Source organism: Lucilia cuprina, chromosome 2 (assembly GCF_022045245.1).
Source record: "Lucilia cuprina isolate Lc7/37 chromosome 2, ASM2204524v1, whole genome shotgun sequence".
In the NCBI taxonomy this organism is placed as follows: Eukaryota; Metazoa; Arthropoda; class Insecta; order Diptera; family Calliphoridae; genus Lucilia; species Lucilia cuprina.
This window is the reverse complement of record NC_060950.1, coordinates 59164670-59191567: the sequence shown is the minus strand read 5'-3', so window position 1 is coordinate 59191567 and position 26898 is coordinate 59164670. Positions and strand designations below refer to the sequence as shown.

Here is a 26898-nt window from a genome sequence, read left to right as displayed (position 1 = left end):
TCTAGTCTATAGTCTAGTCTATAGTCTAGTCTATAGTCTAGTCTATAGTCTAGTCTATAGTCTAGTCTATAGTCTAGTCTATAGTCTAGTCTATAGTCTAGTCTATAGTCTAGTCTATAGTCTAGTCTATAGTCTAGTCTATAGTCTAGTCTATAGTCTAGTCTATAGTCTAGTCTATAGTCTAGTCTATAGTCTAGTCTATAGTCTAGTCTATAGTCTAGTCTATAGTCTAGTCTATAGTCTAGTCTATAGTCTAGTCTATAGTCTAGTCTATAGTCTAGTCTATAGTCTAGTCTATAGTCTAGTCTATAGTCTAGTCTATAGTCTAGTCTATAGTCTAGTCTATAGTCTAGTCTATAGTCTAGTCTATAGTCTAGTCTATAGTCTAGTCTATAGTCTAGTCTATAGTCTATAGTCTAGTCTATAGTCTAGTCTATAGTCTAGTCTCTAGTCTAGTCTATAGTCTAGTCTATAGTCTAGTCTATAGTCTAGTCTATAGTCTAGTCTATAGTCTAGTCTATAGTCTAGTCTATAGTCTAGTCTATAGTCTAGTCTATAGTCTAGTCTATAGTCTAGTCTATAGTCTAGTCTATAGTCTAGTCTATAGTCTAGTCTATAGTCTAGTCTATAGTCTAGTCTATAGTCTAGTCTATAGTCTAGTCTATAGTCTAGTCTATAGTCTAGTCTATAGTCTAGTCTATAGTCTAGTCTATAGTCTAGTCTATAGTCTAGTCTATAGTCTAGTCTATAGTCTAGTCTATAGTCTAGTCTATAGTCTAGTCTATAGTCTAGTCTATAGTCTAGTCTATAGTCTAGTCTATAGTCTAGTCTATAGTCTAGTCTATAGTCTAGTCTATAGTCTAGTCTATAGTCTAGTCTATAGTCTAGTCTATAGTCTAGTCTATAGTCTAGTATATAGTCTAGTCTATAGTCTAGTCTATAGTCTAGTCTATAGTCTAGTCTATAGTCTAGTATATAGTCTAGTCTATAGTCTAGTCTATAGTCTAGTCTATAGTCTAGTCTATAGTCTAGTCTATAGTCTAGTCTATAGTCTAGTCTATAGTCTAGTCTATAGTCTAGTCTATAGTCTAGTCTATAGTCTAGACTATAGTCTAGTCTAGTCTATAGTCTAGTCTATAGTCTAGTCTATAGTCTAGTCTATAGTCTAGTCTATAGTCTAGTCTATAGTCTAGTCTATAGTCTAGTCCATAGTCTAGTCTATAGTCTAGTCTATAGTCTAGTCTTTAGTCTAGTCTATAGTCTAGTCTATAGTCTAGTCTATAGTCTAGTCTATAGTCTAGTCTATAGTCTAGTCTATAGTCTAGTCTATAGTCTAGTCTATAGTCTAGTCTATAGCCTAGTCTATAGTTTAGTCTATAGTCCAAAGTATAGTATATAAAGACTAGTCCAAAGTATAGTATATAGTCCAGTGTATAGTCGAGTCTATAGTCTAGTTTACAGTCTAGTCTATAGACTAGTTTATGGTATATTCTGTTATCTAGTCTATAGTCTAGTGGTTAATAGTTTAAAGTTTACTATAGACTAGACTATACTATAATAGGACTATTGCCTAGTCTATAAGGGAAATTTGAAAATCGGAATATAACATTCATGTAAGAATGTTTTCTTTAAGATTCTATAATTATAAACATACTTCCCATCCCTGCTTTTAAAAATTTTTCCAAATAAAACTCTTAAATCACTGCGAGAGCAAATGAAGCTAATAGAGCGAAAAAAGAAGAATAAAAGATTTAAGTACTAGCACGTACTAAAGTTAAAGTGAGCTAACATGCACACAAGTGTTTAAATGTAGATGAGGCTTACGAACTCTACAGTCGGTAGAGTTCATTATTCATATTATTATACGTTTGCTAAAGACGTCATTAAAATTAAGATTAAAAATTAACAAAAAAAGAAAAAAATGTTTGTATGGATGTACATATACATATATATGTGTTAAGATTTTCGTTTAAAATTTAGCATTTTGTATAAATTAAATTTTTTATTGTTTTAAGAATAACTTGTATTTTGTGTTAATTAATAAATTGACGTTTTTTAAATTTAATTTTAATTTCTATAGAGTATTTTTTTTTGGGGGGATTTACTTTATATGTTAAAGTGTTATCCATTATGAATTGACTATGATTTCGGTTGTAGGGTGTCAAAGGACATTATTATATATATGTATATAATATATACATTCATGTATGTGAAAGGATATTTAAAATAGAGTATAATTTTGGATTTTATACATTAGGGCCTTTTATAAATTAAATCTTTATATGAAATTATCATAATAATTTAGTCGTAGTTCCTTTGATTTTTCTAATTAGTGTTGATAATTAATTATTATCGAGTTTTCATCAATTATAGACCGATCGTTAATTTCATCTTCCGTTAGTTTAGATACCTTTCACAGAATGTATGAAAGTGTGTTAAAGTGCCATTATTAAGGAGAATTTCACATTAAAACCGTTACGAATATATAAGCAGTCGAAATCGACTATATGATATTTTCTTATAATTGAGACATGACTAAGTATGGACCGATCATTTAAACGATCTAAAAATATGATATTTGAGCATAATAAAGTAAATGGTGTTAAATTTTTTATCGATCCTTAATATTGTAAATTTAAGGATCGAGAATAAATTTAACACCATTTGAGGAGTGGTTCTTAAATGTCACCTAGGGAATCTAGAACAATTATAATGAAATGTTTTAATTTCTGAGAAGATGATGGTTTAGCTGATGTTGCTTCTTAACATTATTAATAGAACATTAAATGCTGTCAAAGGTTAAAAAATCAGTTCACATAAGGCTTTCGAGATATCGGCTCTTTAAAAATTATAAATCAATTTTGGCCATAACTTCTGAATGAAGCACTAAGTAAGCTAAAAGTCTAATAAACATAGAAAATAACTGTAAAGTCCATTTAAAATCAGAATTTTTTGCTCATTGTCTATAAAAAATAAGCAGTTATTCACTTAAGAAGTAAGTACTTGCACTTTGCTCCAATATTACTTACCTTCTAACCGGATAAGTAAATATTTTGCTGGGTTTATTAAAAAATCTATAGGTCTTCTTCTTTCTTTCAGATATCTTAACCTTAAATATGAAACAACATGTATTATAAAAGTTAAATAAAAATTGGAAAAAGTCGGAATGTACAAAGTCGCGCAGATAGTTATTTCGATTATTATTTTCATACCCACCATCAAAAAAGATGGGGGGTATATTCCGTTTGTCTTCCGTTTTTTTTCGTAAATTCTAAGACGATCTGTCTGCCTGTTGAAAGCACAATAGAGTCCGAATGGAAAGTTCTAAAGGGTTGAAATTTCACATAAATATTAATTATAGGTAAGGTTTGTTTGGTATTGAAAATGGGTAATATCAGCCCACGATTTCGGATAGCCCCATACAAGTGATCCCTCGAAAAGAAGTCATAACTTGTTTAAAAATACGAATATAGCGATGAAATTCGACATAAGTAAGTTTCTTATTATCCAAAATCACTATGCAAGGTCCCCTTCACAAAAGGACTTTAACGCCAGCATAAATAAAAAGAAGTACTTCCAAAATAATAAAATTTATCACCAGTTCAAAAGTAGCACTAAGTGAATTTGTTTATCTTCTGCGGAAGTAATGTTTATTTACTTCCAAAGAAGCGAAAAGAATACAATTTTGTTTAAAATTGAAGGTAATTTCAAATTAGTTGTACATATTCTATATTACTACAATTTCACTTCCTAATAACTTCCAAAAAGAGAACATAAAAATTACTTCCTGAAAATGACTTCAGATGTAGTGAATTTGGAATCAAATAAAAATAATATTCCTCCTATGACACGTCTGTGCTAAAAGCATTACATTTCAGGTCTTCTTCAGTACATCCATGGAGTAAATTCTACTTCTTTTTCGCTTCTTTGGATGTTCTTTTTTTTTGCTGGGTAATACCCACCCCACTATAAAGGTGTAGGGTGTATAATTAACAGCCCTCTTAATAGTAATAAAACCGGTCTCAGTATTTAATATAATAAGACTCATTACGGAATCTAACTATTGCATATTAGTTCCTATTGTTCACACTCTTAAAATATCGGTTAAACTTCGTGACCCTTCAAATATCGGCTGGACTTCCTGACATATCAAACAACATAATCTCTTTTCAGTTACAAAATTACAATCGTTTGGAAGATATGTATATAGTGATGTAGGGTATATAATGAACAACCCTTTTTATAGTAATAGAAATATAATCGGTCTCTGTATTTAATCTAACAAGACTTACTACCTATTGCATAGTAGTTCCGATTGTTCACACCCTTAAAATATCGGCTAGACTTCGTGACATATCAAACAACATATATACACTCTTTTCAGTTACAAAATTACAATAGTTTGAAGTGTATATACATATATATTGGTGTAGGGTGTATAATGAAAAGCCTTCTTAATAGTAATAGAACTAGAACAGGTTTCGGTTTTTCTTACTATTGCATGTTAGTTCCGATTCTTCATATCCTTAAAATATCGGCTAGACTTCGTGGCATATCAAACAACATACTTTCTTTTCAATTTCAAAATTGGAGAATATATGTATATGTATGTATATAGTGGTGTAGGGTGTTTAATGAACAGCCCTCTTCATAGTAATAGAAACGGTCTCGGTATTTAATCTAACAAGGCCCACTACGGAATCATACTATTGCATGTTAGTTCCGATTGTTCACACCCTTAAAATATCGGCTAGACTTCGTGACCTATCGAACAACATACATACACTCTTTTCAATAACAAAATTACAATCGTTTAGAGAATACGTTAACGCTAAAGTTTGAAACAATGTAAACTATAAAAGGGCCCCCCAACTTAGTGCTAAAAAAAATATATATATGAAAGAGAGCCAACTGTTTGCACACATACTTAACCGGTCCTGCTGCAGAAATTTTTGCTTTAAAAAGCAGCACCAAACTGTAATATAGTCTCAGTTGAGATTTGATTGTTGCTTCGTTTAGTAGCTTTAACAACAAGTGTTAAATTGTAAAAAATAAATTACAAGAAATAAAAAAAAATAAATACAATTGAATAAAATTCATAGTATTATAACGCAGACAAACCCTATATATCTAAAGTGTTTTAAGGTTTGTCAGTTTGTGTGTAAAAAATAAAAATCTTAAAAATAATTGAATTAAAAATCAAATACAATTATAAATCAAATAAATTGCTTTAACAATAAAAGCTAAATTTTTTTAAGTAACAAACAACAAGTGTAATTTAACTCTACAACAAGTGACATCTATAAATAAAAGACTGGTAAGTGGGAACGCATTATAATAGAAATTGTACATATTGTATTTAAACTATGGAGTCTATTTTTAAACAATTAAAGTCAATTTATATTTTCATGTACTTTAATTAATTGTATTTAATTTTGCACTTATTTGTTTAATAGTTTTGGTTTTTTTTCTCTTCTTTTTAATCTTGGCATGCGTTATAATTTTATTGGGTTTATGGATTTCTGTGTAAATGTTTAATATTGTTGTTTGTTTAAATAAATATCTATTTATTTATAATTTCGTAAATATTAACTTGGCTTTAAAAATCATTTCAGTTCATTTATAAATCAAGGTTAACAAGAATATTTTTATTTGTATTTTTTTTGTTAATTTTGACCAAGTTTTTGTTTATACTTGAGTATTTGTTGTTAACTGGTATAAATAAATTTTATTTTATGTATAATATTATTTAAATTATTGTAATTTTATGGCATTCTTAATAAAAAAAACTTCATCTAATCTGTAGCCAATGTTATTGTAATGAAATTGTTTTTTGTATTTCATTTCAAATGCAAATTTTGTAGTTTTTTTTTAATTTTATTTAATAAAAAATTTGCCTTAGAAATTAAATTATTACTAATTATAATTATTAATAACTTTTATTCAAGAACTTTTGTTAGATTTGTGTTAAATTTTAATTTTATTAAATTTATGTAAATTTCTATATTTATACAGAAATCTATCTACCACAGTAGTCGTCATAAATATGAATATATTATTAAAAAAAATTTATAAAATTGTGGTTTGTGTAACATATATAAATATATAGGTTAGGTTGATAGGAGGACCTAGGCCGCAATTGGGCCTGAATGAATTATTTCAGAAACTCAGTACCCTGAACGTAATTCCTACGAATCAGTGTAAGTCAGGAATGTTATTTCCGGAATAACATCACTTCCAAGATACTTGGATCTAACTTCGACAAATGCCTAACAACTGGCAAAGAAATGGCTCCAGAGTTTTACTGCCCTATTCGCATGCTCTACATACGTCTGAATCCGCACGTCCAATTTTGCATAAATGTGCTTGTAATCCTGTGTGTCCACTCAGAATACGTACAATTATACTAACTTCAGAGATTTTTCGTCTTGCTCTGATCCGAAGAAATACACCTAGGCCACAATCGGGCCTGTTGTGCGCTCCTTATCATGAGAAAAAAGCAACTGAATGAATTATTTTACAGTGTTCAGAAAATCAGTATCCTGAACGTAATTCCTAAGAATCTTCCAATCAGTGTTAGTCAGGAATGTTATTTCCGGAATAACATCACTTCCAAGATACTTGAATCTAACTTCGACAAATGCCTGACAATTGACAAAGAAAGTGCTCCAGAGTTTTACTGCCCTCTTCGCATGCTCTACATACGTCTGAATCCTGTGTGTCCACTCAGATTACGTACTATCATACTAACTTTAGACTAGCTCATTTTGAGGAGATTTTTCGTCTTGTTCTTATCAGGGTTACCCCATAGGATTTTCGTGGTTCTACCCACTGTTTCATTATTCCAAGAACAGTTAACATTCGAAGCATACTTTTGTTGCTTCGAATATTAACTGCTCGAGCTCACTTCCCTTTAAAGCTATTACATTCTCTCTTTCGTTACCGACTACTCCCGAGTCGGGAGTATATAACGTTCACTTCAGATCAATATTTACTTTAAATGTTCTTTTAATATCTATAAAGACTTAGAAAAATGTTAGAAATTTTTCTAAGAAAACTAATTCTAGAACGAGTGAAAAGAGAATAAATTCAAAACAAAAACAACCTTGGAACTAATGATGTAGTCATTACTTCAGGAACCTATTTCCTCGGAACATTGTTGTGGTTTTAAAGTACTTCTCAAGAGTTTTGAAGGAACTAGTTCTTTGACATTAGTTATACAGACCAAAGTCTTTAGCAAGATGGCGTACTAATAATTGGCGTATTTGAACACCCTATATTTAAAGAACCAAACATTATAAAAAATTATTTAAATTCATTTAGGCGTCCAGTACAGCATGTTTAGAAGAAAATAATCTACTTCCTTAGAACCAGTTAATGAACTAGTTTTTTTATCAATTTATTCTTCATTTCCTCTAGATTCCTGATAAAAATTGATTTTATACATATTGAAACAGAACAAAGTCTGGCGTACTGGAACACTTTGTATTTAAAGAACCAAACATACAAATTTATTTAAATTCATTTAAAGATCCAGTACAGAATGTTTAGAAGAAAAAAATCTACTTTCTTAGAACCAGTTAACGAACTAGTTCTTTTTTTTATCAATTTATTCTTCATTCACTCTAGAATCTAGATAAACAAAAATTGAATTTTTTGATTTCATATAAATATCCCACAGGGACCGGAATTACAATACAATTCCGGTCCCTGTGGGAAACCTCTTCTATTAAAAGAATACAATTTATCGCACACTTCGAGTGTAGAACTAAAGGGCACTTCACACGATCACACTTTATGTACGTAAAGTCTGATGAAAAAGTAAAATAAAATCCTATTCGTATAACAAAAGAGAGAATATATTTTACACGTTTACACGATTGGTATAAAACAATAACAAAGTAAGATGGAAACAGATGTTTCACTTTTTTATATGTGTTTACATAAAAATACATCCCTGATCTAATGCAACCTGCTTGTTTTTTGAATCATTTCAAAAAAAGGAGGAGAGCTATACGACTGTCAAATTTTCCATCCATATTCTCTCTCAATGTGTGATGGTTTCTTTACATATTGCGATTAGATGACCCATACGTACTATGTTATAAAAAATTTTGACAGATCACTTTACTTGTGTGATCGTGTAAAGCAGGCTTAAGTGAATTTGTTTACCTTTTGTGGAACTGATATTTATTGAAGAAGTGATAAGAAATCAATATTGTATAAAATTAAAGGTATATTTTTTTTACTGAGTTAAACAAATTTTATTTTATTTATTTGTGTTAATATTAGTAATCAAATTTGTTGTATTCTATAATACTACTATTTCACTTCCTAATAACTTCCAGAGAAAAAGAAGAATATAAAAATTACTTCCTAAGAATGACTTCCAATGTTGTGAACTAGTAATCAAATAAAATGAACATCCCTCCTTTGACAAGCCTGTGTTAAAATCATTACTTCTTTAGGACTTTTTCAGTATTTCCATGGAGTAAATTCTACTTCTTTTTCGCTTCTTGGGAAGTTCTTTTTTTGCTGAGTAGTTTAAATATTGAATTAAAACTAATTTATATTTCATGGAACTAGTTGTATTGGTATAAATATCTACTAGTCTACCAACTAAATTATTTTTCAATACTGCGTTCGAATTAACTCATTCGATCACGAATATGAATCCTTTATTGCTTTCGAATGTTATAATATCAAGCAAGAGTGCGGTAACTTAGTTCCTGGATACATTTTTATACTAAATCAAAATAGCATGAATAAAGCGACAAGAGTATTCCGAATATAACAAATTCTAACAAAATTCATTGATTCATTGATCTGCTAACAGAATCAATTCATAGACCACTTCCACCGAACAACTTCCGAGTAGAACTTTATATAAACAAATAATTTCAGAATTATCTGATAATAATATATGTATTTACTTTAAAGTGAAAAGTATATTACAAATTTAAAAGAAAATGCTAAAAGGGATTTGTCATTCTGTATGACAATCTTATCAACATGGAATCTAGACAGTACAACAATATTGCACTTTAAAAGTTTCGGTAGAAATTTTAATTTAAATTCTCAACACAAAATTATATATTAAATATTAGCTGTTTACATTTAAGTGTCTATTAAAACTAATCTTAATTTCTAACTAAATACTTATATGTATACATATCTACTAAATCTAATCATATTTACTAATAGGTTTTATTGGCAATTTATTTTATTTTAATATATTTAAATAATCTTTAAACTTGGACAAAATTTAGTACTAACAATGGAGGAGGCAAATAAATCAAACGTTAATAATACTAAATATAATATAAATTTGGAAAAATTAGATCCTAAGGTGTCGGTAAGTGTAATATTTGATAAAAAATTTATTTTTAAAAATTATTGGTTTGTTTTTTTTTTATAAGTAATTAAAATTATAACCTTTTTTTAATTTTTGTAATTTTTTAATACAGCTAGTGACAAAAAATAGTTTTCGACTTAACCGCATTAAAGGGTTTATTAAAAATTGTCTATTCTGTTATCGAATTTATGGAAATTAATTGTTTATTGAGTCAAAATTGATTTGTGTTATTGCTCATATTCTTAGAAAAGTTGTAAGGGCAACATCGGTTCATAACCATTCAAATGTCCTCTCAAATCTGGTGCATAAGATTACGATTAGTCGAATATTCTGCCATATTCAAAATTGCTTAAACATTTTATGTGAAATGTGTCCTCTTTAGAAAACTCATTTTACTAAAGCGTCCATATTAATAAGGACGCTACTATAATATTATGTTAGATTAGGTTGATACATCAAATCCGGAAAAATACGCCTAGGCCACTATCAGGCCTGTTGTGCGCATCATTATGATGAAAGAAAAGAGAACTGAATGAATTATTTTTCAATGTTCAAAAACTCAGTTTCCTAAACGTATTTCCTAAGGATCTTCCAATCAGTGTTCGTCAGGTATGTTATTTCCGGAATAACACCACTTCCAAGATATTTGGATCTAAATTTGACGAATGCCTGGCATTCCTAAAGACTTAGGAAAATATTAGAACTTTTTCTAAGAAAACTAATTCTAAAACGAGTGCAAATAGAACTAATTCAAAACAAAAACTACTTTGGAACTAGTGATGTAGCTATTACATAAGGAACCCATTTTCTCGGAACATTGTTGCAGTTCTAAAATGTAGAAAGGGAAGGGAACTGAATGAATTATTTTTCAATGTTTAAAAACTCAGTTTCCTGAACGTAATTCCTACGAATCTTCCAATTCAGTGTTAGTCAGGAATGTTATTTACGGAATAACATCACTTCCAAGATACTTGAATCTAACTTCGACGAATGCCTGGCAGTGGCAAATAAAGTGCTCCTGAGTTTCACTGTTCTCTCCACATGCTCTACATACGTCTGAATCCGCACGTTCAATTTTGCATAGATGAGCTCGTAATCCTTTGTGTCCACTCAGAAGACGTACTAACTTCAGACTTGCTTTTTGTGGAGATTAGAGTACTATAATATTAAATGTAAAGTTAATTGACAAAAAAATAATCTGTTTCGTAGAGTCAGTTAAGTAGAATCGTAAGAACTTCATTTTAAAGAGAATTGTGTATTATTAGTTCCAATCTGTCGCCTTGAGTAGAGTCGCAAGTATTCCATTTTTAAAATCCAATCTGTAGTCGTGAGATTTCTCTGTAGTTACAGATTACTTTCCAAGGTTGATGTAGTGTAGTTGCCAAGTGTCGGATCACACAATAAAACTTTTTTTGTAAGAGAAAAAGAGATGGTTGATATATCTTTCTCTTTATTTTACACACGAAAGTTTCCTTGTGTGAAACGGCACCCAGGAATTTATTTCTTTTTCCAACAGCAATCAAGTCTTAGGCATTCTAAAGATTTAGTTGGAAAATTACTAAAAGGTCGGTTCTAGTTCTATGTTTTTAAGAGAACTTCTAACTATCAATCAATTTAAACTTTTTTTACTTTTTTCTTGTCACTAGGTGTATAAAAATGTTTTTTGAATACATTTTCTCTAACAAAACTTGCTCATTAAGAATGCATATTAAAACTCTCTTGATTTCTCTTTTTTAACAGATCGATATGGAAGCTCCAGAATTTCGTGATTTTGCCAAGAACATGGTTGATTATATAGCTGATTATTTGGAAAACATTAGAGACCGGTAAGTAAAACTAACAAATATAAACTTTAACAATTTGTTAAAAAAAAAAACAAATTAATTAAAACACAAAAACTTAACATACCGGTTTACAACAGGTGTTACTTTATTAGAATGCAAAATTTCAACAAAACAAATTAAATTATGCAATAAATTCTTATAAAATACTTTCAATAATATACATGTGTAAGGAAATCTTGAATGAAATAATGTTATTGAGTAAAGTGAAAAAAACGGAAATGAAAGTTATTAAACTGGATGTTAATGAATTTTTGTTAAAAGTTTCTAAAGGGCATTTACTTTTAAAATAAAAATTTAATAAATTTAAAAAAAAAACAGTTAATACTTTATTAGTCATTTTTGATCTGGTTTATATGTAATTTAGAAAAAAAACCCAAATAATTGCTAATTTACTGGTTTCAATATGATAAATAACAAAATCTACCAATACAAAAAAAATCCCCATAATGCTTGAATGATTATTTTTCTTCCATCAACTTTCAGATTTTAATTAATGTTAGCCAATCATGTACACGTACTTGAAATACGATAAATTTCAATATTTTGTTTTTAATTTCTGTTTAATTACAATTGTGTTTAAACATTTTCAAAAAACTAAAATTATAACAATTTAACAATAGAATTCTGTTGTCTATGTCAAGGTTTTTTTTATAGTAAAAAAGAAACTTTATGTATTTCTTTGATTATTATTAGTATCTATAATGTTGTAGCTTTTATTGTGGCAAGTTAAGGTTAAAGTATCTGTGTATGACTGTATCTGGTAGATTTACAGTGTATAAATTGATTCTACTTGTTGAATTTGTTAACATTTGTGTGTATCCGTAAAATAATTTTCTACATAATCATGCGATTTATTACCTTGACAGTTAAATAGAATGGAGTGTATGTTTCTGAGTTAAGGGTAGTATATATGTAAATTACTTTAGAAGGGGAAAGTAAAAGTAAATTAATGGAGATATATGGGATTTAATGCGATTAAATAGAGTGAATTTTGGTCAAAGTTTTAGGTTTTGTATGTATAATAGGAAAAGGTAGTTGTTAGCTAGTATGTAAGTAAGTTAGGTAGTTAGTCAGATAGATAGATAGATAGATAGATAGATAGATAGATAGATAGATAGATAGATAAATAGATAGATAGATAGATAGATAGATAGATAGATAGATATTTAGATAGATAGATAGATAGATAGATAGATAGATAGATAGATAGATAGATAGATAGATAGGTAGATAGATAGATAGATAGAGATAGATAGATAGATAGATAGATAGATAGATAAATAGATAGATAGATAGATAGATAGATAGATAGATAGATAGATAGATAGATAGATAGATAGATAGATAGATAGATAGATAGATAGATAGATAGATAGATAGATAGATAGATAGATAGATAGATAGATAGATAGATAGATAGATAGATAGATAGATAGATAGATAGATAGATAGATAGATAGATAAATAAATAGATAGATAGATAGATAGATAGATAGATAGATAGATAGATAGATAGATAGATAGATAGATAGATAGATAGATAGATAGATAGATAGATAGATAGATAGATAGATAGATAGATAGATAGATAGATAGATAGATAGATAGATATAGTATTAGATAGATAGATAGATAGATAGATAGATAGATAGATAGATAGATAGATAGATAGATAGATAGATAGATAGATAGATAGATAGATAGATAGATAGATAGATAGATAGATAGATAGATAGATAGATAGATAGATAGATAGATAGATAGATAGATAGATAGATAGATAGATAGATAGATAGATAGATAGATAGATAGATAGATAGATAGATAGATAGATAGATAGATAGATAGATAGATAGATAGATAGATAGATAGATAGATAGATAGATAGATATATAGATAGATAGATAGATAGATAGATAGATAGATAGATAGATAGATAGATAGATAGATAGATAGATAGATAGATAGATAGATAGATAGATAGATAGATAGATAGATGGATAGATAGATAGATAGATAGATAGACAGACAGACAGACAGACAGACAGACAGACAGACAGACAGATAGATAGATAGATAAATAGATAGATAGATAGATAGATAGATAGATAGATAGATAGATAGATAGATAGATAGATAGATAGATAGATAGATAAATAGATAGATAGATAGATAGATAGATAGATAGATAGATAGATAGATAAATAGATAGTCAGATAGTTAGTTAGTTATTTAGTTAGTTAGTTGGTTGGTTAGTTAGTTAGTTAGTTAGTAAGTTAGCTAGTTAATTAGTTATCTAGTTAGTTGGTTAGTTAGTTAGTTAATTACTTAGTAAGTCAGTTAGTTAGTTGGTTAGTTAGTTAATTAGTTAGTTAATTAGTTAGTTAATAAGTTAGTAAGTTAGTTAGTTGGTTAGTTAGTTGGTTAGTTAGTTAGTTAGTTAGTTGGTTAGTTAGTATGTTAGTTTGTTACTTAGGTAGAATCTATCATCAACCATCATTGATCCTTCTGGTCAGAATCTATCACACGACATTATGTCCGACGGACTAGAACACTAACTTCTTAACTTTCGGAGTAACACTGATCTCCAAATCAGTTACAAATTAACCTATTTTTGCATATTTCATTGAAAATGTTTACAAGAATAACGGAACTAACCATGGGCTTCAAAATAATGATTTCGTATCTGCAATACCTTGTTCCATCTTTGAAATACTAAATACATGTCCTGTTTTTAGTATATCAGGTGTAATATAGAACTGATATACTGAATAATGTTTATTGTTATTTCGGAACAATCAATTTTCTTCATTAACGTATTCTTAAGTAAACTTTTTGAATTTTTTTAAATTAATTCCACTTTTTTTTACATTAATTGCAGTCGTGTTTTACCTGATGTTAAGCCAGGCTATTTGCGCCCCCTCATACCCGAAACAGCACCTGAGAAACCCGATACCTGGGAAGATGTTATGAAAGATATAGAACGTGTCATCATGCCAGGTGTAACACATTGGCATAGTCCTAAGTTTCATGCCTACTTTCCTACTGCCAATTCATATCCAGCTATAGTAGCTGATATGTTGAGTGGAGCTATAGCCTGTATAGGTTTTACTTGGGTAAGTTGACTGTAATACACTGAAATTAATTATGAAAATAACAAAATGTATTACATTTCCATTAAAGATTGCTAGTCCTGCTTGCACAGAATTGGAGGTAGTAATGCTAGATTGGTTGGGTAAAATGTTAGAATTACCTAAGGAATTTTTAGCCTGTTCTGGTGGTAAGGGAGGCGGTGTTATTCAGGGTACTGCTAGTGAGGCCACATTGGTCGCTTTATTGGGTGCTAAGGCCAAGAAAATACAAGAAGTTAAGAAAGAACATCCTGATTGGGATGACAATACTATTATTTCGAAATTGGTGGGTTATAATTCGGCTCAGGCCCATTCCTCCGTAGAACGTGCTGGTCTATTGGGTGGCATTAAATTGAGATCAGTGCCAGCCGATGAACATAATCGCTTAAGAGGTGATGCTTTGGAGGCAGCTATTAAAAAGGATTTGGAGGATGGTTTGATACCATTTTATGTAAGTTGTTCTTTAAAAATTTTCCTGAGAATAATTGTTATACATAGTTTTATTGTTAAAATTTTAGGCTGTTGTTACCTTGGGCACTACCAATTCCTGTGCTTTTGATCGTTTGGATGAATGCGGTGTAGTGGGAAATAAATATAATGTGTGGGTTCATGTGGATGCCGCCTATGCTGGTTCCGCTTTCATTTGCCCCGAATACAGACATTTAATGAAGGGCATCGAAAGAGCCGATTCTTTTAATTTCAATCCCCATAAATGGATGTTGGTTAATTTTGATTGTAGTGCCATGTGGCTTAAAGATCCCAGTTGGGTAGTGAATGCTTTTAACGTTGATCCTTTATACTTAAAACACGATATGCAAGGTTCAGCACCCGACTATAGACATTGGCAAATTCCTTTGGGCCGCCGTTTTAGAGCCCTAAAATTGTGGTTTGTTTTGCGTCTTTATGGCGTGGAGAATCTTCAAGCTCACATACGTCGTCATTGTAATTTCGCCAAACAATTTGAACAACTTTGCCGAGCTGATGATCGTTTCGAAATTGTGGGTGAAGTTAATATGGGTCTGGTGTGTTTCCGTTTGAAGGGTTCAAATGAATTGAATGAGACTCTATTGAAACGCATTAATGGTCGTGGTAATATACACATGGTACCCGCCAAAATACGTGATGTTTACTTTTTACGTATGGCTGTTTGTTCTCGTTTTACCAAAACCGAAGATATGGAATACTCCTGGAAAGAAGTAAGTGCTGCCGCCGATGAAGTTCTTAAACAGTAAAAAGTTCTAAAGACAAATCGAATAGATTGTTAGCGATAGTATTTTTTGTTAATGTAAAGATTTTAAATGTGTCACTGTTAATGTTTATTTTTAAAAACACAATGGGACCAATTGCAACATATTTAGGGAATTAAATGTGCTTCATTATGTTAAATAATACATACATATATATTTTGTTAGATTTTAAGCTGTTACATAATTTAATTAAACTACATTCTATGCAGTTATAGTTAATTCAATGTTGTTAATTAGTTTAAATGGGACACCTTTTAAATTATACTATATTTACTTAACTATTTAATAAACAAATTAAATACTCTCTTATAATATAGTAAAAGAATTGAAAATAATAAATATAAATTAAAAAAAAAATAAAATAAATATTTTATGTCTAATATCGATAATTTATTAAATATATATATTTGACTTCTGCTGAAATTTATAAACTAAAGTACAGAATAACATTTACACTATATATAAACCAGACTGTAGTATTGATCGGATTGTGGAAGAAATTTCAGACAATAAACTTGTTTATAGGTCAAACTATAATTCTGTCTGACAATCATACTATAGACTAGACTATATCATAAGACTTAAACCTAGTCCAGAATATAGACTAGACTATACTTAAGACTATATCCCAGACTATATACTAGACTATAGTTTAAACTACAGACAACACTGTAATCCTGACTATATACTATAAAATAGACTTAACTGGACTATTGCCCATACTTATTATTAAGAATATAGATTAGACTATAATTTTGTCTGTAATTAAAACTATAGTGCAGACTATAAAGTAGACTATAATCCATACCATAAACTAGACTGCAGATTAGATTATTATCCAGACAATGCACTATAGTTTGTACTATAGACTGGACTACAGTCTAGACTATTTTCTAAACAATAATCCAGTCTATAGACTAGACAATAAGCCAGAATACAGTTTATGTTATAGTAGGCTACTGTCCAGAATATAGTTTGTACTATAGACTAGGATATAGTTCAGATGTAGACTAGTATATATATAATATATAGACTAAAAAACAGACTACACAAGTCTGGACTTGTGACTAGACTAGACTATAGACTAGACTATAGACTAGACTATAGACTAGACTATAGACTAGACTATAGACTAGACTATAGACTAGACTATAGACTAGACTATAGACTAGACTATAGACTAGACTATAGACTAGACTATAGACTAGACTATAGACTAGACTATAGACTAGACTATAGACTAGACTATAGACTAGACTATAGACTAGACTATAGACTAGACTATAGACTAGACTATAGACTAGACTAGACTATGGGCTCGACTATAGACTATAGGCTCGACTATAGACTAGACTATAGACTAGCCTATATACTAGACTATAGACTAGACTATAGACTAGATTATATGCTTAGGGTTTGTTTCTTCTCAGTTGAACTCAGTTAAACTAAGCTTAAGTTGCTGTTAACTTAAACTCGGAACAAATTTAGAAGGACTTTAAGCAATGATTGTGTTTCTCTGTTATGGATGAAAGAATGTAGATTATCTTTAGCCCTTAGAAATAAAAAAAATTAACGAACTATAGACCTGAATACACTTCACTGTTATCTTTATGAAAGCAAATAGTAAGAATTTGTTAACACATTTAAATAAAACTTAACAATTTCATTACACTTTTTATGATTTAATGATCCATCAAAGATTTAATTATAATTAAAAATAAATAATCAGTTATTTAAAACTTAACTAAATAATTGTCAGCGAAAATTTCTAAATTTTATTATTACAATTATTTTTGGTATAATAATCAATTATACGTTGAGCCTCTCTTATACCACTCATTCTAGCACCATCTATTGTACCAAAACCATTTACTATGGTAGCATCACCGGCAAATAACAAGCTAGGCGTCATGCCCAATGGTAGGGAGAGAGTTTGTATATCACGTACACTGCTGTTGGTGGAAAAGTATGGACGACCACCTAGATAACAGGCACTACTGCCCCAATTTGAGCGCAATACCTCAGAGGGATAGGGAATTTTCGTATTTTTTAAACATTTTCTAAGGAGTTTTGTAATTTCATTAACCAGCTCGGTGTCGGGCAGCTTTTCGATTTGATCATAGAAAGCACCGCCAATGGTGATTTCTAATACTCTATTGCTAGAGGGCAATTTAGATATTTCCACCACTTGCTTAGTCCAATTGAGATCAGCTGCACGTTCCTCTGCAGACCACAGGGGACGTAAACTTGTGGAAAACCATGTTTTTATATGTTTAGGATATTCAAAATAAATTTTAACCGGACTGCCAAAGCCAATATTCTCTATGGATTTTATTTTCTCAGGCGGTAAGGTGGGCTTAAACATATAACCCGAAAAGGTTTTCAATACGCCCAATGGTAAAGTGCATATTATATGATCCGCTGGTATAACGGAACCGTCTAAACAATTCACCTGTGACTTGTGTATATCCTTATTGGGTCCATACCATTTTATTTCACCCACTGGTTTTTCAATGTGCAAATGTTCACCATTTATGTTGGTAACAATTTCCTGTAAAATACTATCCAAACCGCTGGGTATATAGAGAGGATACGAAAATTGATTTTTGAATTTAATTAACTGTTCCACATTGAGATTTTCTAGATTACAACCCAATTTGCCACCATACTCTTTCATAAAAGCCGTAAAAATATCAGCCACTAATTTACGATCGCTTTCCTTAAACATGCTTTTAATGATTTTGGAGGTTTCGGCTTGAAAATAGCTATGCACATTATCCAATTCATGGAGGTGACCTTTTTTGTAACGATTTTTCAATTCAATGCCGGCACATAGTTTCTTAAAATACACATCCACTATATCGGGTATGTGCTTGGAGATTTTCTCACCTCTAGTGTCTACATACATAGTTTCCACTTTCTGTTCAATCTTTTTGGGTAAACCAGGAGCATGTCGCAACAATTCATAGATGGAGTTATGCGACACATCTATATTTATATACTTGGCGCCCAGTTCACAAAAAGCATCACCAAATTGTTTGGAATTGATGCGGCCGCCATAACGATTTGTAGCCTCCAATATGATGGTGCGTTTAAAGCCATGTTTAATGAGATGATTTGCTGCCGACAGACCTGCCAAACCTGCTCCAATTATTACAGTTTGTACATCATTTATAGATTTAGCTGCATTTAAAGTACTGGGTGGTACTTCGGTTTTTAGCACTGTGGCATTGAATATTTTACGTTGTACACTTTTGAAGCTGCAAGATATTGAAGGAGAAGTTTATTTTGTTATATTAATCATTATCATGAGCATATAACTATCTAATTAAATCAATTCTATTAAAAACACTAAGAAAACAAATTTTATTTCCTCTCTCTCCCCCCTTTACATCCGTTTCCTATCTTAATGTGAAAGCCATAATAAGTTTTTCCCTAAAAGAATTTAATTTCCTCTATACTTACCATTGCATGGCAGGCTGTTTATGGCTTAAAATTGTTTTCACTTAAAACTAATAATGTTGTCTGATATATTATTTTAAAATTTTTAAATTAGTTTTTTTCCAAATTATTTTGTAAATAAAACAAAAATGTATTATTTATTTTTACTTTCTTTGCTTTTGTCAAATTGTTGTTTTTCTATAATAATGACAGCTGTTTTTGACAAACAGTGTGGCCAGATGTAGAGATTTGTACCGTAATTGTGGATTTTGTGATTTAATATGGAAAACGACAAAATTACAAAAAAAAATACAATATATTAAAGAATTCATCTCTACCATTTCAAAAAAATTCACTTTTTTATAAGTCGTTTTAATGAAGTTTGTGTGTTGAACACAGCAAAACTTGCTGTGTCTACAAGACTGCTAAATTTTTATGTGTTTTTGAGAGTTGAACGCAGAAAAATAAACAAAATACATATTGTCAAAGAACGATATTATGTTGCGCCATCTATGTTTAATTAGTAAGAGGACAGCTGTTTTTGGCAAGGCATAGTAGTTTTTACTGAACTACTGGTTAATAGATGGCGACAGTTACGTTCTATTGGTTCTGTAAAATTTTTCAAATTTATATTAGGGTTTCCACTAGAAATATTATTACTGGTATAGCTATTTAAAATTTTAAATAAGATTTAAAAAAAAAATCAAGAAAATATACGTAATAAAGCTAAAAAGATAACTTTTTTATTATGGGGGTAAAACTTTAAGGTTTTTTATGTAACTTCTGAATATTATTCCCGCTACAACTTACATTAGACAGGCCGACTTCACATTGAAATTACATAAGAATTGACAATTGGAAAACTGGTCAATTTATTTAGTTTTCTTTTCCAGACTCTAAAAGATACTTTTTACGCTTCGTAAAGGGGAGAGATTTAACATTTTCAAAACCTGAAACCATAGGGACTGGTGAATGGGAAGCAGGAGGACAGTTCAACGTGGTTTTAGACAAAAGTAAGGCAGAGAATAGCGCCTTTGAAAATACTTTCTAAATAAAACTGTATTGTAATTTCGTGGAGAAACTAAAATTATTTTTTAACTTTTAAACGCCTTGAGGCTTTACTAATCCATTCACATAGCTGAGTTTGTTAGTTCTATTGTAAGCGAGGAGTCCCTTTGGCTTTGTGAATCGAGATTTAATTAAAAAACTAGACGGCATTATAAGGTGAAGTGCAGTATCATTAATTTTAGATTGAGCTCAGGTAGAACGGGGAAGATTCATAAAAATCTTAGGCTCAAAGTAGAATTCTATAGTTGAAACGAAAAGTCGACTTTTCGACTTTTTGCATTTAGTTAAAAGTCGACTTTTCAACTTTTTGCAATTTATGCAAAGTTGATTTTTCGACTCTTTTCATTTAGTTAAAAGTAGACTTTTCGACTTTTAGTACTTTATAAATAGTCGACTTTTCGACTTTTTACGACTTTTCAACTTTTCGATATGTTTTTAACTTTTTTACTATTTTCAACTTCTTTCGACTTTTTTTGATTTTTTTTCGTGAATATTTTTACATTTTTCGTATTTTTCTGACTATTTAAAGTTTTTGACTTTTTTCCACTTTATTTTCGAGTTTTTGACTTTTTCCAACATTTTTCGACTTTGTAGACTTTTCGACTTTTTTCATAGACGAAAATAGTCGACTTCGACTTTTCGACTTTTTTCGACAAAAAGTCGATCGTTCGATTATTCGAAAGTCGATTTATAGAACGAAAATAGTCGACTTCGACTATTCGACTTTTTTCGACAAAAAGTCGATCGTTCGATTATTCGAAAGTCGATTTATAGAACTCAAGCTCAAAGTGCATTCGATTATTAAAATGAAACCTTACTCAGACCTATGGCTCAATAGTCTATTAAAAGGTAACCTCCCTAAACAGAATGCGTTACTCACAAAACTTTTCTAATTAGTAAGAAGTAACTTGGTTCCCTTTGAGACCGCTCAAATTAGATAGATCACTAAATCGAGAGTAGGGTTCTATAAGTGGACTTTCGAATAATCGAACAATCGAGTTTTTGTCGAAAAAAGTCGAAAAGTCGTAGTCGACTATTTTGTTCCAAAAAGGCGATAACTCGACTATCGTCTGTGAAAAAGTCGAAAAGTCGAATTTGGGAATAAAAGTCGAAAAAAGTCAAAAAGTAGGAAAAAGTCGACTTTTTGTTTCAAATATAGAATCCTAATCGAGAGCGGCTTTAGATGGTTTATATAACAAAATAATAAAAAGTGTAGCATATGTTAAGGCCTTTAATTATATCTTATTATTTGCAGTTGTATTTTAAATTTTCACATGACCTCGTAAAACAAAATCTAAACAATACTGATCAAAACAAAACAACAAATATTTGGTAATAAATTTGTGTAAACAATGACGTCAGATACATATAAAATTGCATACAATTCATTAAAATTTGGGGGTCAACACTAATAGAGACATCACATTAATTTTTGAAATGAAAGCAATTTAATATTCAAATACAAAAAAAATTAATTTAAATATTAAAAGAACTAAATATTTGTATTATTATTATTATTTTCTGAATGCAACAGCATAAAATATAAATTTACCTTAAAATGCATAATAACTCTTTGTTGTTATTGTAATGGGCGCAATAAAATTTTCATAATTTTACACAATTAATAATTATAGACTGTCGCAGTGTATTGTAAATTACAGACTAAAACAAATTTTGATAAAGAAATAGAGTAGACAATAAAAATTACAAATAAACAATGGTTAAATACAAGTATATGTGTATGTTTATATTTGTTAAACATTTTTAATAGTTTAACACTCTTTAACAATAATTTTTCATTGACATTGAGATCTACATCATCATCACCATCGTCTGCAGTGTGTGGTGAAAATAATTTTTAAATTTTTTTTTGTTTTTTTTTTTTTTGCTGACCAAATCTTTTAAAGTCAAGTGAGGTTTCCGAAAAGTACTCAATACATTAGTGAATTGTAACAGCAACGGTTAACTTAAATCAACAGCGATTCGTAATAAAACGTAAATAAACAAAATTGAATAATTTATCTTTAACATGGATATGGATCCAAATGAATTTCGGGAATTTGGTCAGGCTTCCATAGAATTTATAATCAATTATTTGCAAACTATAAGAGAACGGTGAGTCTGGTGTTTAACTGAATATTGTGTTAATTTCAGGTCTTTAAATGTGTCTGTTTTTGTTTGCAGTAATGTTTTACCCACAACTACTCCATTTTCACTCGTCCAAAGTTTACCAAAGGAAATTCCTGAACAAGCTGAACATTGGAAAACTATTTTACACGATTTAGAACATATTATTTTGCCAGATTTGGCTCATTGGCAATCACCTCATTTTCATGCCTACTTTCCGTCCTCATCGTCTGGAGGTTCTATTATTGGCGAATTACTCATAGCTGGTATAGGAGCTTTGGGTTTCAGTTGGGTAAGTGTGTGCTACTTAATTTTTAGGTGATTTTTTTTTGAAATAAGAAAATTACTTTTCTGTAGTCTAGTCTAAACGTGTATTCTAGTTGTATTCTAGACTAGCCTATAGATTAGACTATAGACTATACTATAGAGTAGACTATAGACTATAAACTAGACTATAGACTAGACTATAGACTAGTCTATAGTATAGTCTATGGTCTAGTCTATAGTCTAGTCTATAGTCTAGTCTATAGTCTAGTCTATAGTCTAGTCTATAGTCTAGTCTATAGTCTAGTCTATAGTCTAGTCTATAGTCTAGTCTATAGTCTAGTCTATAGTCTAGTCTATAGTCTAGTCTATAGTCTAGTCTATAGTCTAGTCTATAGTCTAGTCTATAGTCTAGTCTATAGTCTAGTCTATAGTCTAGTCTATAGTCTAGTCTATAGTCTAGTCTATAGTCTAGTCTATAGTCTAGTCTATAGTCTAGTCTATAGTCTAGTCTATAGTCTAGTCTATAGTCTAGTCTATAGTCTAGTCTATAGTCTAGTCTATATAGTCTAGTCTATAGTCTAGTCTATAGTCTAGTCTATAGTCTAGTCTATAGTCTAGTCTATAGTCTAGTCTATAGTCTAGTCTATAGTCTAGTCTATAGTCTAGTCTATAGTCTAGTCTATAGTCTAGTCTATAGTCTAGTCTATAGTCTAGTCTATAGTCTAGTCTATAGTCTAGTCTATAGTCTAGTCTATAGTCTAGTCTATAGTCTAGTCTATAGTCTAGTCTATAGTCTAGTCTATAGTCTAGTCTATAGTCTAGTCTATAGTCTAGTCTATAGTCTAGTCTATAGTCTAGTCTATAGTCTAGTCTATAGTCTAGTCTATAGTCTAGTCTATAGTCTAGTCTATAGTCTAGTCTATAGTCTAGTCTATAGTCTAGTCTATAGTCTAGTCTATAGTCTAGTCTATAGTCTAGTCTATAGTCTAGTCTATAGTCTAGTCTATAGTCTAGTCTATAGTCTAGTCTATAGTAGTCTAGTCTATAGTCTAGTTTTAGTCTAGTCTATAGTCTAGTCTATAGTCTAGTCTATAGTCTAGTCTATAGTCTAGTCTATAGTCTAGTCTATAGTCTAGTCTATAGTCTAGTCTATAGTCTAGTCTATAGTCTAGTCTATAGTCTACTCTATAGTCTAGTCTATAGTCTACTCTATAGTCTAGTCTATAGTCTAGTCAATAGTCTAGTTTATAATCTAGTCTATATTGTAGTCTCATTCTAGTCTGGTCTATAGTCTGGACTATAGTCTAGTCTATAGTCTAGTCTATAGTCTAGTCTATAGTCTAGTCTTTAGTCTAGTCTATAGTCTAGTCTATAGTCTAGTCTATAGTCTAGTCTATAGTCTAGTCTATAGTCTAGTCTATGGTCTAGTCTATAGTCTGGTCTATAGTCTGGTCTATAGTCTAGTCTATAGTCTAGTCTATAGTTTAGTCTATAGTCTAGTCTATAGTCTAGTCTATAGTCTAGTCTATAGTCTGGTCTATAGTTTTGTCTATAGTGTAGTCTTTTTTTCGCTGGAGGTGTGGAATTTTCATAAATGTATTCAACCCGTGTTGAAATCATGCACGATTAGCAAATGCGCCTACGTACTAAACCACACCCCCTTTCTTCAGACTATTTTCCCCGCGGAACTAATCGCTGTTCACACTGTATGGATCTCTATAGTCTAGTCTATAGTCTGGTCTATAGTCTAGTGTATAGTCTATGGTCTAGTCTATGGTCTAGTCTATAGTCTAGTCTATAGTCTAGTCTATAGTCTGGTCTATAGTCTAGTTTATAATCTAGTTTATAATCTAGTCTATGTTGTAGTCTCATTCTAGTCCATAGCCTAGCATGCAGTCTAGCCTATAGTATTGTATATAGTTTAGTATAATCTGTTATAAATATTTAATAATTATACCCTACACCTTCGTGAGAAGGGTATGAAGTCGATGTGCTTTCTCTTGCCTTAGTAGTCACGTTGGGGAAAGACAGGTGTCATAAGCAAGATAAGCCTATTCCGACAATGTCGCTCAACCACACTACTATGGCTCTGTTGTTTCGCAACAGCACCTAGAAGGGACGTAATTGGTAGTCCGAAACACGGATCATTTTAATTGACAAGACTTTATTTTAGTAGTCACAGAGACCCACTGTTATAAGTTGAGCATACACTCAACCATGTTGGTAAATCGCCAAATAAATCAAAGAGAGGCCAGTAACGACCTTGCTCGACTTCCATCCTTCCACTCCGCCAACTCCATCCGTCAAATCCATCAGTTACTCCATTCTCTCTATAGAATGCAAGTAGACATCAGAAAACTTCAGAAAACTCCACCTGTATACCCAATCTTTTCATTATTAGCTCAAATCCAACATTTTATTAATTCACAGTCATGCTCTGTAATTTGTAGGAACGATAATAGAAATGTATCATGAAAATCATATTCACCATGTATCAGTCTTTTAACCAAGCTACCCTCTTCCCGCGATTTGGATTTTAACCAAAGCCACTACGTGGATCTCAAAGAAACCTCAACTAACTTACAGCCAGGACATAATAGTGCGGGCAACTGGCCACTCGTAGTACCAGATTATGTGGTGCTCTGGTTCGAAATCTTTTCAATTAAAATTAAAATCAACAAAATCAATCCATAAAAAACGGAGATATGAGCAAAAATCCGAAACAATTTCATCAAAAATTTAGATTTTTTTATTCATGCTCAGACAGAAATTGCAAAAAACAAAATACATAATCATACGGTAAATTTTGTTATTGTACTCTTGTTTATAAAACAAGGCAAAGCGAGAGCAGCTCTAGTGTGTTTTTGTTGGCTAGAAACATGAAATTAAGTATGTGGAGCCTGGCTTAAGTTAGAAGCCATAAAAGGGAACTTTTTGGTACTTTTTCGTTTTTCAAAAGGTACTTTTTGAGTTTTTCATAATAATGAACATAGAAACATGAAATTATGTATGTTGAATCAGAATTAGGTGAGAACCGGGAAAAGTGAACTTTTTTGTACCTCTTTGTTTTTTTAAAAGGTAGTCTTTGAATTTTCTATAATATTGAACCTAGAAATATGAAATCAGGCATGTAGAGTCTGAATTGGGAGAGAATTCATAGAATGTAACTTTTTGTTACTTTTTCGTTTTTCCTGCTATTAAGCTCAAAGTGTAAGTAAAAGAGAACTTTTTTGTACCGAATGTTTGTTTTTGACAAACCATGGTGAAGGGTATATGTATAAGATTCGGCAAATCGGAATTTAGAACTCTTACTTGTTTTTAAGATTGATTTATTATTTATTTATTTATTTATTTATTTATTTATTTATTTATTTATTTATTTATTTATTTTCAAACTATTTACAATCTCAAGCGAATGTTTATGTTGAAGTATAACAGGTGTGTTAGCAGTAGTTTACTTTATCTTTTAGATAGAAATGTTAAAAAACGTTTAACCCACTGTAATTTTATCTTAAAAATAATGTACATAACTTCATACAAACTTTCCTCGCTGCACACATACATACATATTTACATTTGTACGTATTTAAAACTCACTCTCTGCATTTTTAAAACTTTTCTTACAATTTATAAAAAGAGTCAACGAAAGCTAAAACCTTAATAGTCGTATTTAAACCTTTCCAACGTTAAAAACTAAATTCAAAATTAAATATTTTAGTTTTGTCTTCCAAAACTAACAAATAACTACAAAAAAATATTAAGTGTGAAGTTAAAATAAACATAAAAGCAAATAAAAAATGGATGCAAATACCTTTAGAGAATTTGGCAAAGCTGCTGTTGATTTTATAGCTGATTATATGGAAAACATTAGAGATTGGTATTTTTAATGAAATTACCATAAATTATTATTGAAGAACCTATTTAACACAAGTGTGATTTTTGTTTATTTTCTTTTGTTTGTTAAAATTAAAGTGATATTTTGCCAACCGTACAACCTGGTTATCTCTTCGATCTGTTACCCAAAGAAATACCCGAAAAACCACAAGATTGGAAGGAAATTTTACAGGATATTGATCGTGTTATTAAACCAGGCATTACACATTGGCAATCACCAAATATGCATGCCTATTATCCAACTGCCTCCTCGTATCCCTCAATTGTGGGCGATATGCTGGCAAATGGTTTCAGTGTCATTGGTTTTAGTTGGGTATGTTGGTGTATAGAATTTTATAAGTGAAATATTTCAGTAATTTTATATAAAAGAATTTATAGAAAATGTATATAAATTGGAAATTTCTAAAAAAATACTATAGTCTATAGTCTAGTCAATAGTCTAGTCTATAGTCTAGTCAATAGTCTAGTCTATAGTCTAGTCTATAGTCTAGTCAATAGTCTAGTCTATAGTCTAGTCTATAGTC

The 26898-nt window shown here is 30.4% G+C and overlaps 3 protein-coding genes across 5 annotated transcripts in view; 2 read left to right on the top strand and 1 right to left on the bottom strand.

The window, feature by feature from the left end:
- The first annotated feature begins 5013 nt into the window (after positions 1 to 5013).
- Positions 5014 to 15937, top strand: LOC111686140 (aromatic-L-amino-acid decarboxylase). 2 transcript variants are annotated; one of them, XM_046945226.1, is made up of 6 exons: positions 5014 to 5317; positions 9270 to 9355; positions 11096 to 11181; positions 14081 to 14315; positions 14383 to 14781; positions 14849 to 15937. In XM_046945226.1, exons 2-6 carry the CDS (start codon positions 9278 to 9280, stop codon positions 15560 to 15562), a joined length of 1512 nt encoding a protein of 503 aa, XP_046801182.1. In that variant the 5' UTR covers positions 5014 to 5317; positions 9270 to 9277; the 3' UTR covers positions 15563 to 15937. The 2 variants fall into 2 exon arrangements, with proteins under 2 accessions (XP_046801182.1, XP_023304214.1); XM_023448446.2 differs by lacking the exon at positions 9270 to 9355 and having other exon boundaries at positions 5015 to 5317.
- A 1230-nt stretch (positions 15938 to 17167) lies between these two features.
- On the bottom strand, positions 17168 to 19192 carry LOC111686139 (protein anon-37Cs). Its single transcript, XM_023448445.2, has 2 exons — positions 19043 to 19192; positions 17168 to 18837 (listed from the first exon to the last, which is right to left on the bottom strand). The coding sequence occupies exons 1-2, from the start codon at positions 19048 to 19050 to the stop codon at positions 17346 to 17348; spliced, it is 1500 nt and encodes a 499-aa protein (XP_023304213.2). The 5' UTR covers positions 19051 to 19192; the 3' UTR covers positions 17168 to 17345.
- A 2856-nt stretch (positions 19193 to 22048) lies between these two features.
- Positions 22049 to 26898, top strand: part of LOC111685139 (3,4-dihydroxyphenylacetaldehyde synthase 2) — a 7832-nt gene continuing 2982 nt past the window's right edge. Inside the window, exons 1-2 of one of the 2 annotated variants that reach the window (XM_046945022.1) lie at positions 22049 to 22201; positions 22271 to 22505. In XM_046945022.1, the coding sequence (XP_046800978.1) occupies positions 22116 to 22201; positions 22271 to 22505 (321 nt within the window). In that variant the 5' untranslated portion in view covers positions 22049 to 22115. Of the gene's footprint in view, positions 22202 to 22270; positions 22506 to 26154; positions 26358 to 26452; positions 26688 to 26898 lie in introns of those variants that run through there. The other variant, XM_046945023.1, reaches the window with a different exon arrangement.

Bases quoted from the DNA above. Each gene is read 5' to 3' on its own strand.
- LOC111686140 (XM_046945226.1), top strand. From the start codon at position 9,278: ATGGAGGAGGCAAATAAATCAAACGTTAATAATACTAAATATAATATA. The intron at 11,182-14,080 runs GTAAGTAAAACT...CATTAATTGCAG, and splicing joins TTGGAAAACATTAGAGACCG to TCGTGTTTTACCTGATGTTA. The intron at 14,782-14,848 runs GTAAGTTGTTCT...TTAAAATTTTAG, and splicing joins ATGGTTTGATACCATTTTAT to GCTGTTGTTACCTTGGGCAC.